We start from the raw sequence: 15431 nt of genomic DNA on the forward strand, positions 1-15431 counted from the left end.
TAACAGTGCTGTACCAATGGCAATTTCCTGGTTTGGAGACTTGTACTAAGGTTACATAGGGCTGTAATCATTGAGGGCAGGCAAGAACTCTCTGTACCGCTGTGGCAAGTATTGTATGAATCTAAAACCCAAAATACAATGCTTAATGAAGAAACAGTAGGTTGGTATTGCTGCTCAAATAAATCACTAAATAAATAGGACCATTTTTTTTTTTCAGCAGGAAAACACAAGGTCATATGCCAAAGGCAGTAACTACAGAAACCCTGAACCCATAACAAGGCAGGGGGCACAGATGTGTTATGACTTACTAGAAGGTGAAGGGGTTAAGTGAAGTTCCAGAGCCCAGATTTCTGTCCAGGCTGGGGACTGAGCCTGGGGTGTGGACATCAGGGCAGTGGACTTCCCTGAGCAGTCTCTGCATGCTTGGCCTGGTGAGGAAACTCACTCAAGGGCTTTGCTCAGCATTTTTATACACATGTTCGTAGCAAACACATGTTCCAGGCAAAAAATAAAAGACAATAATGATACCCACTGAGTGTGAGGATGTGGTTAAACAGGCACTTTCACAGACTTAAAGATGGCAAGATTCTCAGATGTATTTCTCTCTCTTGCTGGAAATGAGTGCTGACCATGAGGACTCTCAGACAATAGATTCTTCAGTAGCTCCCCAGTGCTCCTTTTATAATATCTGAGCTCTTTAACATGACAGGCAAGACCAACATATCCCCAACATCTAGATGAGGGCCCGGCACACAGTAGATGCTCATGAAATAGTTATTGGATGAATGAATGGATGCATGAATAAATGCTTACAACAGGATTCACAGTATAAAGCCTTTATACCAGGTCAATCTGAGCTAGGAGGGAAAATGTAAAAAGCATCACTATGCATTTCCAAAGTGCTGTGTACTCGCTAACTCCTTTTCTTGCCCCGTCCCATTCACCAGGAGAGATAACAGGGGCACAGAGAAGCTAAGTGACTCCGCTCAGGTCACCTAGTTAGTGAATAGAACATGGGCTTAATTCATGCGAGAAGAAACATCTCTAAGATCGCAAGATCCTTATACCCTCCCCAAATCTGAAGACTCTGCATTGCAATTAAACATGTGAATTTTCCCAAGGTTCTAGGCTAGGCTAGTTCAAACATCCAGAAAGCCCTTATTTAATCACTTTCAAATCAAGTGTATATCAAGGGGGAAAGAGGGTGCCATTCCCAAGATGGCCAGCAGGTGGAGGCAGAGAGCACCCAGGTGTCTGGTCCTTCCCACTCACCTGCTGTTTTCCACAAGGTAATGCACAATTTTGTCCAGGACCTTCTCGAACAAGGCTGTGCGGATCCACAGGTGCTTGATGGCGAGTGGGGACAGATTGGGCAGTTTCGGCAGCTTCCGCACGTTCTCTTGGAGGCCCTGGATCTGATTTCGGCTTCAAGACCAGAAAAGGAAGAGAATGGATATTCACAAAGGAGGAAATCCTACAGGATCAATGTGCAAATAGGAAAGTGACCAACCTCTCTAAGAAATGAAGGAATGGCAACTAGAACAACAAGAGCCTACACTGCTCCTGGAAAATGAGATACGGACTGAGAAAATAATAATACCAAGTGAGTGTGGAGATGTGGTAAAATGGACACTTTCATACACTATTGATGGGTGAACTAGATTCTCATACTGAAATTTCTGTCTGTCTGTCTGTCTCCCTCCTTTCTCTCTTTCTGCTGGAAAGGAGTGCTGGCTAAGAAGAATCTTGGATTATAAATCCCTTGGTGGCTCCCTACTTCTCTTGAGAAGTAAGCTGTTTTTCATAACAAACAGGGTGCTACATGACGTTGCCCCAGTTCACCTCTCCAGTCATCTCTTTACCTCTCCCCACCTCTGTCTACGTGGTGCAGCCAGACAGAGATCTCTGCAGGTCTCTGAGGCTGCCAAGCTCTCACCTGAGGACTTTCCACGACCTGCTGCTTCTTCCTGGTTTTCCTCTCCACCCCGTCCCCTGGCTGACCCTTGCTCACCCTTGAGGTCCCAATGAGGGTACTCCCTCCTACAGGAAGCCCTCTCGCACCAGCCAAAGCTGGAGAGGGGCCCCTCCTCTGTGCTCCCTCAGCCTCTGCTGCTTACCTTCCCACTCACTTTTCTGTCTTCCCCTCCACACTGTGACCTTGAGGGCATGAACTAAGCAATTCAGTCACTTCTTAAATAAAATCCTTACTGAGAGTCTACCACGTGGCAAGCCTTGGGCCTCTTCATGCCTGTATCTCCAGGGCCCAGCACAGGGCCTGGCATACAGCGGGTGCTCAGTAATGTGTTCATGAAGGAGTGACTGCATGAATGAATGAATGAGCACCTGGAATGAACATCTCTAATTCCTCTTTCAGAAAGTCACTCCCAGTATTATGGAAGGTCCACAGAAATCCACCCTTTTAAGAAGTTATCAGTCAAGACATGGAAGCAACTTAAATGTCCATCAAGAGATGACTGGATAAAGAAGTCGTGTGTGTGTGTATATATATAGTGGAATACTACTCAGCCATAAAAAAGAATGAAATAATGCCATTTGAAGCAACATGGATGGACCTAGAGATTATCATACTAAGTGAAGTAAGCCAGAAAGGGAAAGGCAAATATCATATGGTATCACTTATATGTGGGATCTTTAAAAAATGATACAAATGAAGGTATTCTACAAAACAGAAACAGACTCACAGACATAGAAAACAAACTTATGGTTACCAAGGGGGTAAGGGAGTGGGGAGGGGTAAAACAGGAGTTTGGGATTTGCAGAAACTAACTACTATATAAGAAATAGATAAACAACAGGGTTCTACTGTATAGCACAGAGAACTATATTCAACATCTTGTAACCTATAATGAAAAAGAATACAGATATGTGTATATAACTAAATCACTGTGCTGTACACCAGAGACTAACACAACACTGTAAACTGACTATACTTCAACAAAAATTTTTTTAAAAAATTAAAAAAAGAAATTATCAGCAAACACCTGGGAAATCAATAGATGGACTGGAAGGCACCTAAAGACCAGGTAGTGAGGAGTCAGATTCCAAATGGCAGCTGGCAATACCCAATCCAGAGCCTGGCCCATCATGCAGATCTGGCCAAGACCCCTGGGCTGGCAGGGCCTGAGGGGCAAAGAAAGGGCCATTTCTCAGCCAGTGAAGTGGACTCATCACCCATGGCAGGGACGGCAAACACATGACATGCACGCTTCTCTCTCCTGCCTCTTGCCCATGACAGACATGGCTAATCAATCCACGCACTCTCTCCTGAAAAGCCCAATCACAGCTCCAGAATCATTCACAACACAGTTCTCTGGGCAGCCACTCGTACCAACTGGGGTTGAAACCTATTTGCTACCCACGACCAGGCTCCAGGATGGGGGTTTGGCTGTGCAGTCGGGACTCTGGAGGTGGCTCTGGTGGGGGGCACTCATGTAAACACATTTGGGCCATGAGTCTCCCCCCAGTACACACGGTCAGCCACACAGTCAGCTTCACTGTGAGCATCCGGTCCATGCAGACAGAGATCATATTGATTTCATTAAACTTTGAATTTCCTGCATTTGGAACAGGCTTGGCTCCCACTGGGCATTTATTCATTTGACAGTTGTTTCCTGGGCATTTCTCAGGTGCTGAGCACCATCCCAGACCCTGGGGACCTCATGGGGAGTAATACCGATGCATCTGTTAAGTTCAGAGTCAAGTCAAGGGGAAGACAGACAACAATCAAGCACACAGTAAACAAAGGAGTGAATAACTACAGACGGTGATAACAATTGGGAAGACAACAAACAGCAGGATATAAAAGAGAAATGGGGTGAGGGTTGGAATTTACTCTTCGCTTGGGGAAGGCCCGAGTGATGACAAGGAACCAGCCGTGGAAGATGAGGGGTGTGAACAAGGTGGAGGATACAGCATGTGCAAAGGTCCTGGGGTGTGAAAGAGTCTGGCAGGTTTGAGGAGCAGAGAGGAGAGTTGCGGGGGGATCGTAGACTGTCCCATGGGGGGTGCCCTGGCCCGTACCCCAACCTTGGCACTCACGCGCTCTCGATCAGCTGCTCCAGGTCCTGGACCTTGCGGCTCAGCTCCTCGGCCGGTGGGAAGCTCTTGCCCACCTTCATGAAGAGAGCTGCGATCTTGTTGCTGCGCAGGAAGCCAGCCGCCCGCCTCCGCAGTCCATGAAGGACGCAGGCCTCCACCGCAGCTACGGGGACACGAGGGTCAGCGGATCCTGCCCTGCTCAGGCTCCCCAGCACCCAGCTTGGCTCAGAGCTGCAGCCACACATGGGTGCCTTGAAGAGCTGGGACCCCCAGAATCACAAATTTCGTAACAGCATCATAGGAAAAATGTATGCCTCTCCACCTTCCGGCCCCTCAAAAGGGAGCAAGAAAGCTTAGTGGTTAACCCATGCTGGCTGCCCAAGGTCGGAGCATCCCCGTTCACATCCTCTCCCAGCCACTAATCAGCTGTGTGACTACGTGCAATTACTTCCCTTCTCTGTGCCTTAGTCTCCTCATCTGTAAAATGGGGCCGGTATGAACATCAACCCCCTAAGGCTGCTGTTAGAATGAGGTGGAAAAAACACATGGGAAGCACTTTGCACAGAGCCTGCCAACTAATGAGTGCCTTACAAACATCAGCTATTACTCTTGTTCGTGAGGGAGAGCACACTGGACCGCGGGACTGCCGAGCTTTATCTGGGTTAAAAGTCACTTCATCGTCCTTACTATCATGATCCCAGGAACAGCTAACATCACGGGTCTCATTCACTCTCCACCACAGCCAGGCAGAAAGGAAAACCATCCCCAATTTTCATATGCGGAAGCTGAGGCTTCCAGAGGGAAATAGAATTGGCCACAGCCACCCAGCAAGTATGTGATGGAGCTGGCACTCACACCCAGGTCAGAGCCCCAGGTATGCTCACCCCGCCTGTGTCCCCACAAAGGACCTTTGAAGACGGGATTCAGTCATATCTTCCCATTTCTGCGTTTCCCCTGGAGGCCCTGCCCAGTCCTCCCCAAACAGGAGACCTCATTGTAGCCTGGGCTCTGTCACTAAATTGCTGTGTGACCTCAGGCAAATCACTTTTCCTCTCTGGGCCTCAGCGGTCCCTTCTGGGAAACAGACCCTGTGTAGGCCATTCTGATCGTCTATCTGGTACTTCCAGCAGCCTGCAATTAAGTACCTTCTCACGTTCTGTCTTACATGGCAGACTAGGAGCTCACTCTGGTGTACACTGAGAGCATCATCAATGTTTACGGGAAAATGCTGAGTTTATAATAAGAGCTACTCCTTATGGGGAATCTGCTGGGTGTCAGGTCAGCGCTAAGATTTACTCTACCTGATCCCTGTGGCAAAACCTAGGAAGCGAGTCACTCATTTCACAGATGAGGACACCAGCACTCCCAGAGTTGAGAGCCTGGCCAAGGGCAGGCCACGTGCAAGGAGAAATATCAAGACATTTTCGTCTAATTGCTTGTCTTTTCTTGTCGTCGTTGTTGTTATTATTGCAATGACTTGGCTCTGAATGACTGTCCTCATTTATCCCATCTGCCCATGGATTTAAAACATTCTGGATGAGGATCTCTGAAATATCTTCATTTTTGCTTACACGCCCAGGACTTGTCATTTGTTTATATTGAACAAGTTCATGATCCATTCCGGCTTGGTTCAAAAGGACCGATAGGTAAGAGAAACCTCAGGGACGCCCTGCAGACTTCGTCTAGGGCCGGTAGATTTCTCTCACCCCCCAACTTTGATCGGAGTTAGAGAATGATCATGATTTTTATCACTCTCTAGTCTTCTAAGTCTTTAATTGGTCAACAGGCTAGCAAGTATTGAAAGAGACATGCATATTATTAATTTGCAAATAAAAATGCCCAGGAGAAAAAAGAAGGCTGGAGATATATACCTAGTTTACATAAATACATATAGATATAGATTCCCATATACATATGTATGTGTGCTTGTGGGCATATATATTTAAATATATATGTAAATATACTTATTTATATTTAAATAAATGTATCTCACTTTAAAAAAGTACAATCTTGCCCAAGGTCACTCAACAAAGAAGTGGCAGAGGTGGGGTGTGAACAGATCAGGGCTGCCACGGGGCTGAGCGGACGTCATTGGTTTCCCAGGTCACGGCGAGCACTCGGTCCCCAGCCATCTGGACGGAAGCTGATGGGCCCCTCCACTGGGCCAAGACCATGAGAGGGGCAACACAGCATGTCCTTCGTTATGAGCCACTCCAATCATGAAATTAAAAAGGTTTTCCGGGAGAAAGGAAGAAACCTTCCCATGTATGCGTACACACTGCTTAAGCGCTGAATCCTGACTTCAGGGGCACGCGAGACACGTGTCTCTGGCCATTGTGAAAGTACAGGAGGAACCTGGCAGCGCGGTTATTTCTGGGACCTTGTGAGCCTTGCTGGTTCAGGGAGCGAAGCTGAGTCACGCTCTCAACTGCTGGCCTGACGCCTTTGCTGAACCAGCTGCACGCGATCCCTTGGGCTGCGACCATGGCTCTTGATTTTTGTATTATTTTTTAAAGTCCTCATCCATCCTCTCCCTTTACCTGGGCAAGGAAAGGATGTGGAACCCATCCCTCAAATGCAAGACCCCGGTCGCTTGGGGTGGGGCTGGCATGAACAAAGCCCCCGGGAGGGAAGGCATGCCTCCGTGTTAACCGTGATCACCTCTCCACGGGGCGCCAACGTCATCCTTAATTTCGTCTCTCAGCCTTTCTCTATTTCCAATTTCCCTCACGGGATCCCTCTGGAATCCGAAAATAACTTCGCAGTTATAAAGCAAAAGAATGACGGTGAGAGCCTTTGCCTAAAGACGCCACATCCCTGAGGTGGCCCACAGAGGAAGGAGCCGCTGTTCACATCCGCGGGCCCCTGACTCACCACAGAAGGAGATGATGTGGCTGCTGTCTTCGTGGACAAACTTGCGTGTGACGGCCTCCTCCATGATCTGCTTCACCTGGAAGACAGGGCAGCCACACGGGGAGACCCTGATCCACCCGGGGTGCAGACACCCCGAAGGGCTGGGCTGCATCACCCACCCCTGTCTCTGATAGCCCCACACTTCACAGTGAACTGAATTAATTTTCCAGGCTCTTTGCCCAGTGTCACACCGAAAATGTCATCCCCTTCCCTGATCATATAAGCTAAGGCATCCACCTCCAACTCCATCCACTCCTATTACGGTTCCTTCAGAGTATTTCCTGTCCTATTTGTTTATTTGTTTACCGTCTGTCTCTATCTTCCAGAATATAATTTCCCCAAGGGGAGGGTCTTGTCTGCCTTGTTCACTGCTGTACCTATGGAGCTTGGAATAGTGCCTGGTGCATAGTAGGTCTCCAGAAGCATCTTCTAAGTGGATGGATGAATGAATGAAATGGGTACATTAAAAAAATCAGGAAGGCAGAGTATGAAAAATCAGCCCTGGAATCTGGGAGACTCTGGTTCAAATCCCTGCTCAGGTACCTGCCAGCTGGATTTGTGATCTTACTTTGGGAAACAGAGGCTCAGCAATGTGTAGAAACTCCCCCAGAAAGGTAGAGTGGCCGAGTAGAGCCAGAACCCAAGCTGGGTCTGACTCCCCAGGCTGTGTGCTTTTCCTACCACGCTCACTCAGTCAACAAGTATTTCCTGAGTACCCACGATGTGCCAGGCGCAGGGGACATGATGCTGAAAGGGCAGCCAAGCCTCTGCTCGTGGACATGACCCTCTGGTGGCTTGAACGGCCTTCTGCTTTGCTGGACTCCAGGCCTCCCCAGTGCCTGGGGTCACCGTGGTACTTTAGCAAAGCGTTTCTCCTCTCTAGGGCCTCAGTTTGCCCACTTTGAGGGTAAGGAGGTCAGAAGAGATGATCTCAAAGACTGGCTCCAGCTTTCCATCACTAGGGCTGTGACAGGGGGGTCTTCAATCTACCCCATCGATGGGCCCGTATGCCACTTCTGGCTGCTCTGCGGCCCACGCAGACTCAGCCAGGCCAGCACATCCATGCGTCCGTCTGAGCACAGTCTCAGGCTCTCAGTGCCCCTCTCCCTCTTCCTTCTGATCCAAGTGACATCTCTCCTGGAGGGTAAGACAGAACCCAGAGCATCCCTGGCTACGCTCTCCGGACAAACACATGGCAGTGGAGACAGTGGACTATCAGGGAAGCAGGGGGGTGGGTGTCAAGGAGGCTTGCTCAGGGTTACTTTCAGAGAAGCACAGTGGTGAATCAAGAGCTAAGACAGCATGGGCAGACAGATCTGGGTTCAAATCCCGGCTCAGTCACTAGTTGCAGGACCCTGGGCAAATTCCTTTCCCTGGCAACTTCTAAAAGTCACTTAACTGACTCCTTTGGCTTTGTTGTCAAAATATACCTAGAGTCCAACCATTTCTCATCCCCTCCACCAGCACCGGGGATGCTGGTGACCCTGATCCAAGTCACATCTCTCCTGGATTAACACTAATCTCTCACTGAGATCCCTGCATCTACCTCCTCAAGGCTGTCTTAACACATCCAGAAGGATCTTGTTAGAAGGTAAGTCAATAGAACAACCAGAAAGAAAAGGAAACAGAGGACTTGAACAACATTATAGACCAACTGGACCCAACAGACATACAGAACTATCCATCCAGCAACAGCAGAATACATACTTTCTCAAGTGTATATGGAACAGTCTTCAGATTAGATTATGTATTGGACACAAAGCAAGTCTGAAAACATTTTAAAAGACTGAAATCAAAGTATCTTTTCCAATCACAATGGAGTGAAGCTAGAAATCAACAGCAGAAGGGAAACTGGGAAATCCAGAAATAAATGGAAATTCAAAACACATTCTTAAACAACCAATGAGTCAAAGAAGAAACTACAAGGAAAAAATAGCAAATATCTTGAGACAGGAGGAAATGAAAACACAACATGCAAACATTTATGGGATGCAATGGAAGCAGCGCTAAGAGGGAAATTTGTAATTGAAGATGCTCAAGTTAAGAGAAGAAAGATCCCAAATCAACAATCTCACTTTACATCTTATGGAGCTGTGAAAGAACAACAAACTAAATCCAAAGGGAGCAGAGAGAAATCAAGGTTAGAGAGAAACAAGAGAACAGAAAAACAATAGAAAAAATTAACAAAAGGAAGAGTCAGTTCAAACAACCAACATAATTGAAAAGCCTTTAAGCTGGATGGACTAAGAAAAAAGGAGAGAAGACGCAAAAAACTGAAATCAGAATTGAAAGAAGGGACATTAAAACTGATGCCACAGAAATAAAGAGGATTATAAAAGAATCTTATGAACAACTGTATACCAATAGGGTGGATAACCTAAAGTAAATGGATAAATCCCTAAAACACACATTTATCAAAATCTGAGTAGACTTGTTAAGTGTAACAAGGAGATTGAATTGTAATCTAAAACCTCCCAACAAAGAAAAGTCAGAGCTAGATGGCGTCAATGGTGAGTTTTACAAAACGCTTAACAGAGAATTAGACTAATTCTCCTCAAACTCTTCCCAAAAAAATCAAAGAGGAGAGAGCACTTTCAAACTCATTGTATGAAGCAAGCATTACTTTGAAACCAAAGCCAGACAAAAGCACCACACAAAAACCACACATCAACATCTCCAACAAATACAGACAGTAACATCCTCGTCAAAACACTAGCAGACAGGACTCAGCAGCATTTCAAAAGGATTATACACCTTGCCGAAGTGGAGTCTAACACTGGAGTGCAAGGTTGGTTCAACATACACACACAAAAAAATCAATCAATGTAACACTACATTGACATAACAAAGAAAAACCACCACATGATCATCTCAGTTGATGCAGAAAAAAGCATTTGACAAAATTCAACATTGTTTCATGATTAAAAAGAAAACTGAACAAACTAGAAACAGAAGGAAACTACTTTAGCATAATAAAGGTCACACAGATATAACTTGTTTTATTGCACTTTCCAATTATTGTGCTTCTCACAAATTGAAGGTTGGTGGTAACCCTGAGTTGCCATATGATGATTGGCATTTTTGAGCAATAAAGAGTTTTTAAATTAAGGTATACACATTGTTTGTTTGTTTGTTTGTTTAGATATAATGCTATTGCACAGTTAATAGACTACAGTATAGTGTCAACATAACTTTTATGCACTGGGAAACAAAAAAAAAAATTCACGTGACTGATTTTATTGTGATATTTGCTTTACTGAGGTGGTCTAGAAGCAAACCTGCATCAGCTCCAAGGTATGCTTGAATACGAAAAGCCCAGAGCTACCATCATACTCAACGGTGAAAGATTAAAAATCTTTTCCTCTAAGTTCAGAAACAAGATAAAGATGCCCACTTTTACCTCTTCTATTTAACACAGCACTGGAAGTCTTAGCGAGATAAATCAGGCAAGAAAAGAAGAAGGATGCAAATTGGAAAGGAAGAATAAAATTATCTCCTTTCCCAGATGACATGATCTTATATTTAGATATTACACATACAGAGGTTTCCATGTTCATAGCAGCGTTATTCGTAACAGCCAAAAGGTGGAAACAACCCAAGGGTCCACTGGTGGATGAGTGGATAAATACATCATAGTATATACATACAATGGAATATTATTCAGCCTTGAAAAGGAAGGAAATTCTGACACATGTCACAACATGGATGAACCTTTGAGCACATCACAGTAAGTGAAATAAGCCAGTAACAAAGAGACAGATCCGTAGGATTCCACTTTTACGAGGTATCTAGAGTAGTCAAATGCACAGAGAAAGTGGAACGGGATTGCCAGAGGCTGTGGAGGGGAAGGCACCGTGGGGAGTTAGTGCTTAATTGGTACAGAGGTTCAGTTTTGCAAGATAAAACGAGTTCTGGATATTGGCTACAGGACAAGGTGAACATACTTCACACCACTGAACTTAAAAATAGTTAAGGATGGAAATATTCTGTTCTGTGTATTTTACCACCATTGTAAGACACCTGAAGTTGGTGCCAATTGCAAATCTCAGGTTATCACCTGCGCTTCTGACAGACTGGCTTTAAATCAGGGTTCCCACCTCGTGAGAGCATCCCATTGCAAGTCAGGCTTTCAATAGATGAATTTGGGAGGTTGACACAAACAGGCTTGCAGAAGGCTGTCTGCTTACAGCAGTGGCTCCTGAGACTCAGAGAGGGTAAGCCCGCTCTTGAGGTCACACAGCCGGGAAGCTGGCTGTAGAGGGAGTCCGTGGCTGTCTGGCTCCAGGCCTCATCATGGGGATGGACCTGGGGCAGGATGGGTGGTGGAGGAGGAGGCAAATGCAGCACTGAGGACGGTCTCAGCCTGATGGAGAGGTTCTGTGACATGAGGACTCCTCCTCACTTCCGCTGGCGCCCAGCTGTGAGCTGGAACGTCTCCCCAGAAGTTAATAACAGGCTGACAGCCTGAAGCCAGGAGAGGAAATTAAAGGGCAATGCCGTGCCAGCCTCCCCTGGAGGATCACTGCGCGTCCTGCAGAAGAGGGCACACGGTCTCGCCACAGGAAGAAAGAGGCTGCTGCCCACTCCTGCGAGGGGGGAGGCCATCCCCGGGGACAGCTCAGCACTGTGGGCGGGGGAAGAGGGCCAGGCAGCCTCAGAAGGCCTCCGAAATTCAGCTCAACCACCATCCCCCCTCTCAGGCTGCCATACACGGGCTTGAACTTGGTCCTGCCTTGGAGGCAGACAGATCTGAATGACCACGGGATGGTTTGGAGACAGTGGGAGTCATCAGTGTGCATCCTGGGCTCCTTGTGGCCTCTGTGAGCTTCTAAGCTCTCGCCCAGGAATCATGCCCCATTTAAGAAGCACAGAGACAGTGACTGTGGTTGGTGCCACTCTGAGGACACAGACCTACCTGCCTTCCCGTCCCAGCTTGGCCACTCATGTCCTGTGTGAGCTCGGCCAAGCCTCACCCCTGCTGGCACCTCAGTTTCGCCATCTGTAAAGTGGAACTGATTCCCCTGCAGGGCTATGCGGAGGATTACATGTGATGTTATCGGCAAATGGGCAGGCAGGGCTAGCGCAGGGCAGGAGCTTTGCGATGCTGAAGCGCACTGCTCATTTCGTTTGAGTAATCACTAGGTTCTGGGGACCATTTGTAAGAACAACAACCTTAATGAGGCAAATGCCCAAACTATTCCCATTTTACAGAAGGAGAAACTGATGCACACACAGATTAGACCACCTGCCCCAGGTCATGCAGAGGCGGCAGGATTCAGACTCACGCCCTTTGTTCTAAGAAACTGTTATTCTGCAAAAGCCAGAGGCCATTGTGAACAAACGCTTCTGTTACTCTCCTTGGTTCTGTTGTTCTGCTTTTGTTATTAAAGAGAATAACTACTGAGTGCCAGGGACTTTGCATAGAATGCCTTATTTAGTTCTCACAAGAACATTATTATTCCCATTTTAAAGATGGACACAAGAGGGTTTATACCATTTGCCTAAAGGTCACACAGCCAGGACTTGAGCCCAGATTTGTCTGACAGCCTGACCTGGAGCCCTGCCTCCAGCCCTGCCCAGTCCTGGCTCAGCCCTCTGCAATCCCAATGTGGTGAGAAACCTGTGAGGAGGGAGTCCTCAGTCTCCCAACTTAGGGATGGAAAGAGGCACTGTACTAGGAGGCAGAAGACCTGGGTCACCTGGATGTGTCTCTGCCAACCACATCCCACTGTGGGGACCTTTCAGGGGCAGGGGGACCTCAAAGGTCACCATGGACAAGAAGCTTTGATCCCTCTCCAGCATCCGTTCTAAGGAGTCCTCCAACATCTGCTTGCATTCCTCCAACGATGGGGAACTCACTCCTTTTGGAACCAGCTTATCAGCTCTAAGGACAGGATGTCAGGAGGCCACTGAGAGAGGCTAAGAGCCTGGGAGGTGGAGACACTGCCCTGGGGTCAGATCCTTCGCCACTCACTACACGCATGACGCTGGATGTGTCTCCCCATCTGTAAAATGGGGGCAACATGAGGCTTGAATGAGATCGTGGAGATGGTGCCTGGCACACGGTAGGGATTCTACAAATGACAGTGATTCTTGAGATGACAGTGACTGTCAGTCACTGCCTGGCTATTTGTGACGGTTGGTTGAACGGGCGATTGCTAGGTGGCCCTTCAGCTCTGGTCACCAACCCCAGCCTCTTCCAGCTGCGACCCAGCCCCAACCCTCCCCGCCCTCCACCTCAGGCCTCTGAGTGCCTGCCCCACCCCACCTCCGGCCCCACCCTGCAACCACGCAGAAACATGCCCCGCCCTCCTGCCATCCCACCCTCCCTCCACCTGCAAATATTGAAACAGCATAAAAGGAGGATTAAGCCCTGGAGGGAGGCAGGGAAATCCGGCCGACCTGCAAAGCTGGAAGGGGGAGCTCCTTCTCGCTCCTCCTAGCACCCGCCACCTGCTCACGCCCGGGTCCCCTCCTTGAAACCTGCCAGGTTCCAAACGAATTCCCTACTCCTCCCTGCCCGTCCACGAAGAGCCCCGGATGGGATGGGAATCACATGGCCCGGAATGCAGGGCTGTTGTAAGGACTATGGAAAATACAGGCCAGTGTGTGTGTGTGTTAGGGGGCAGGGTCTCAAACAGGGCCCAGCACACACAGGGCACCAGATGAAGGAACACACTTCTGTGATGTAAGAACATGAGCTTGGGAGCCACTAGGCCTGGGTCAAAGTTAGCTGGGGGACCCTGGGCCTCAGTTTCCTCATCTGTGAAATGGGGATGGTACCCGTACCACCTCCCAGGGCTGCTATGTGAGGATTCCAAGGACAAAACATGCGCGGTGCTCAGATCCACCCTGTCGAAAATCGAGCCTCGTTCATGCCACCTTAGAACTCACCACGACCAGACTGTCACTACACACCTGTGGGTTTATCCCTTTACCGTCCGTCTCTCCCAAGTAAACCGTGAGCCCCCAGGACAGTGCCTGGAAAACCAGTCGGTGCTTAGTACATATGTGGTGATCACTCTGATTGGATTAGTTACCCAAATGCCAGCAGCCGATGCTGCTAAGCTGGGTTCCAGGCAGTGCCCTAAGCCCCTCTGACGCCTGGTCTCATTCACCATGTGTGTAAGGCTGGGGTTGGCAAACTGCTTCTGCAGAGTCAGACAGCACACATTTCAGGCTTTGGAATAGGGCTGCCAGATGGATGCCCAGGAAATACAGGATGCCCAGGAAAATCTAAATTTCAGATAAATAAGAAACATATATATGTGCGTATATGTGTGTGTGTGTGTGTACGTGTGTGTATATATATTTTGGTATAAGTACGTCCCAAATAGTGCACAGTGCATACTTTTACTAAAAGACTACTTGTTTCCCTAAAATTCAAACTTAATTGGGCATTCTGAATTTTTATTTGCTAAACCTGGCATACCTATTTTCAGGCCACAGCCTAAGTCACAGTCTCTTGTTTTTACAACCCTTTGGAATGCAAAAAGCACTCTCAGCTAAAGGGAAGTACATAAACAGGCTACATTTGGCCCACAGGGACCCCCGGGTTACAGCAGCCAGCGCGGTGCCCATGGCACACAGGAGGCCTAAATAAACATCACCCACATCACCTGAGCGGCCACCTGCCAGCACCCCCGCCCCACGTAGGGGCAGGTGCCTGGGAGTGCAGGTGAGTGAGTAACGCTGAGGCAGCATCCACTTATGAGCCAGAGGCCCCCAGGCAGCCCGCCTCTTACGTCTGCAAGAAACTCACAGTGGAGAGGGCAGTTAAGTTAGGATGCCTGGAGGGCCCTTGAGGTGGCTTTAAAAATAACTCTTAGCATGTGGAGATAGTGGGGAGCAAAGGGGGGTGACTCAAAGGCCCCGTCGACAACCACTGGGGTGAGGCAGGTAAGCGGAGGATGGGCTGGCACCCGGGATGCTGAGAACAAGATACAGATGCCTTTGAAGGCCAGTATCTCCAGGCTTGCCTTCTGGAACCTTTGGATACAGGTCACCAAAGGCGGCACAAAGAGCTCACCTCTGTGCCTTTGCCTACGTAGTGCCTTCTGTCAGGTGCCCCTCCATGCATGCTCCAGCTGGCTAACTGCAACTCAGGCTTCAGCCCAGGTGTCGCCTCCTCCTGGGAGCCTTCCTGGACTCTCCAGACCTCAAGCAGGGATAAGTGTGCCTCTTCCATGTTCTGCTAACACCTGCCTTCCCAGCACGTATGACATGAACTGAAACTATCACTCATCCACTCAACATTCAGGAAGCACCTCTTATGTGTCCAGCACCAGGAGGCAAGCAGATAAAGCCCCCGTCCTCATGGAGGTCACAGTCTAGTGAAGTGGAAAGACATTAACTAAATCACAACAATGGGTAAATAACGACAAAGCGAGACCATTCTCTGCAGTGAACTTGGTTCTATGAGAACAGATAACAAGGAAACTGGGTGGGTGGGGAGGTCA

General features: G+C 48.1%; 1 protein-coding gene across 2 annotated transcripts in view; it reads right to left on the minus strand.

Moving 5' to 3' along the window:
* SGSM1 (small G protein signaling modulator 1) overlaps window positions 1-15431 on the minus strand; it is a 73113-nt gene that overhangs the window by 44275 nt on the left and 13407 nt on the right. For both annotated transcript variants that reach the window (XM_031442935.2, XM_031442934.2), the window contains exons 3-5: window positions 6934-7009; window positions 4060-4222; window positions 1273-1425 (exon numbers count right to left, since the gene is read on the minus strand). In XM_031442935.2, the coding sequence (XP_031298795.2) occupies window positions 1273-1425; window positions 4060-4222; window positions 6934-7009 (392 nt within the window). The remainder of the gene's footprint in view (window positions 1-1272; window positions 1426-4059; window positions 4223-6933; window positions 7010-15431) is intronic.

Source organism: Camelus dromedarius, chromosome 31 (assembly GCF_036321535.1).
Source record: "Camelus dromedarius isolate mCamDro1 chromosome 31, mCamDro1.pat, whole genome shotgun sequence".
NCBI lineage: Eukaryota > Metazoa > Chordata > Mammalia > Artiodactyla > Camelidae > Camelus > Camelus dromedarius.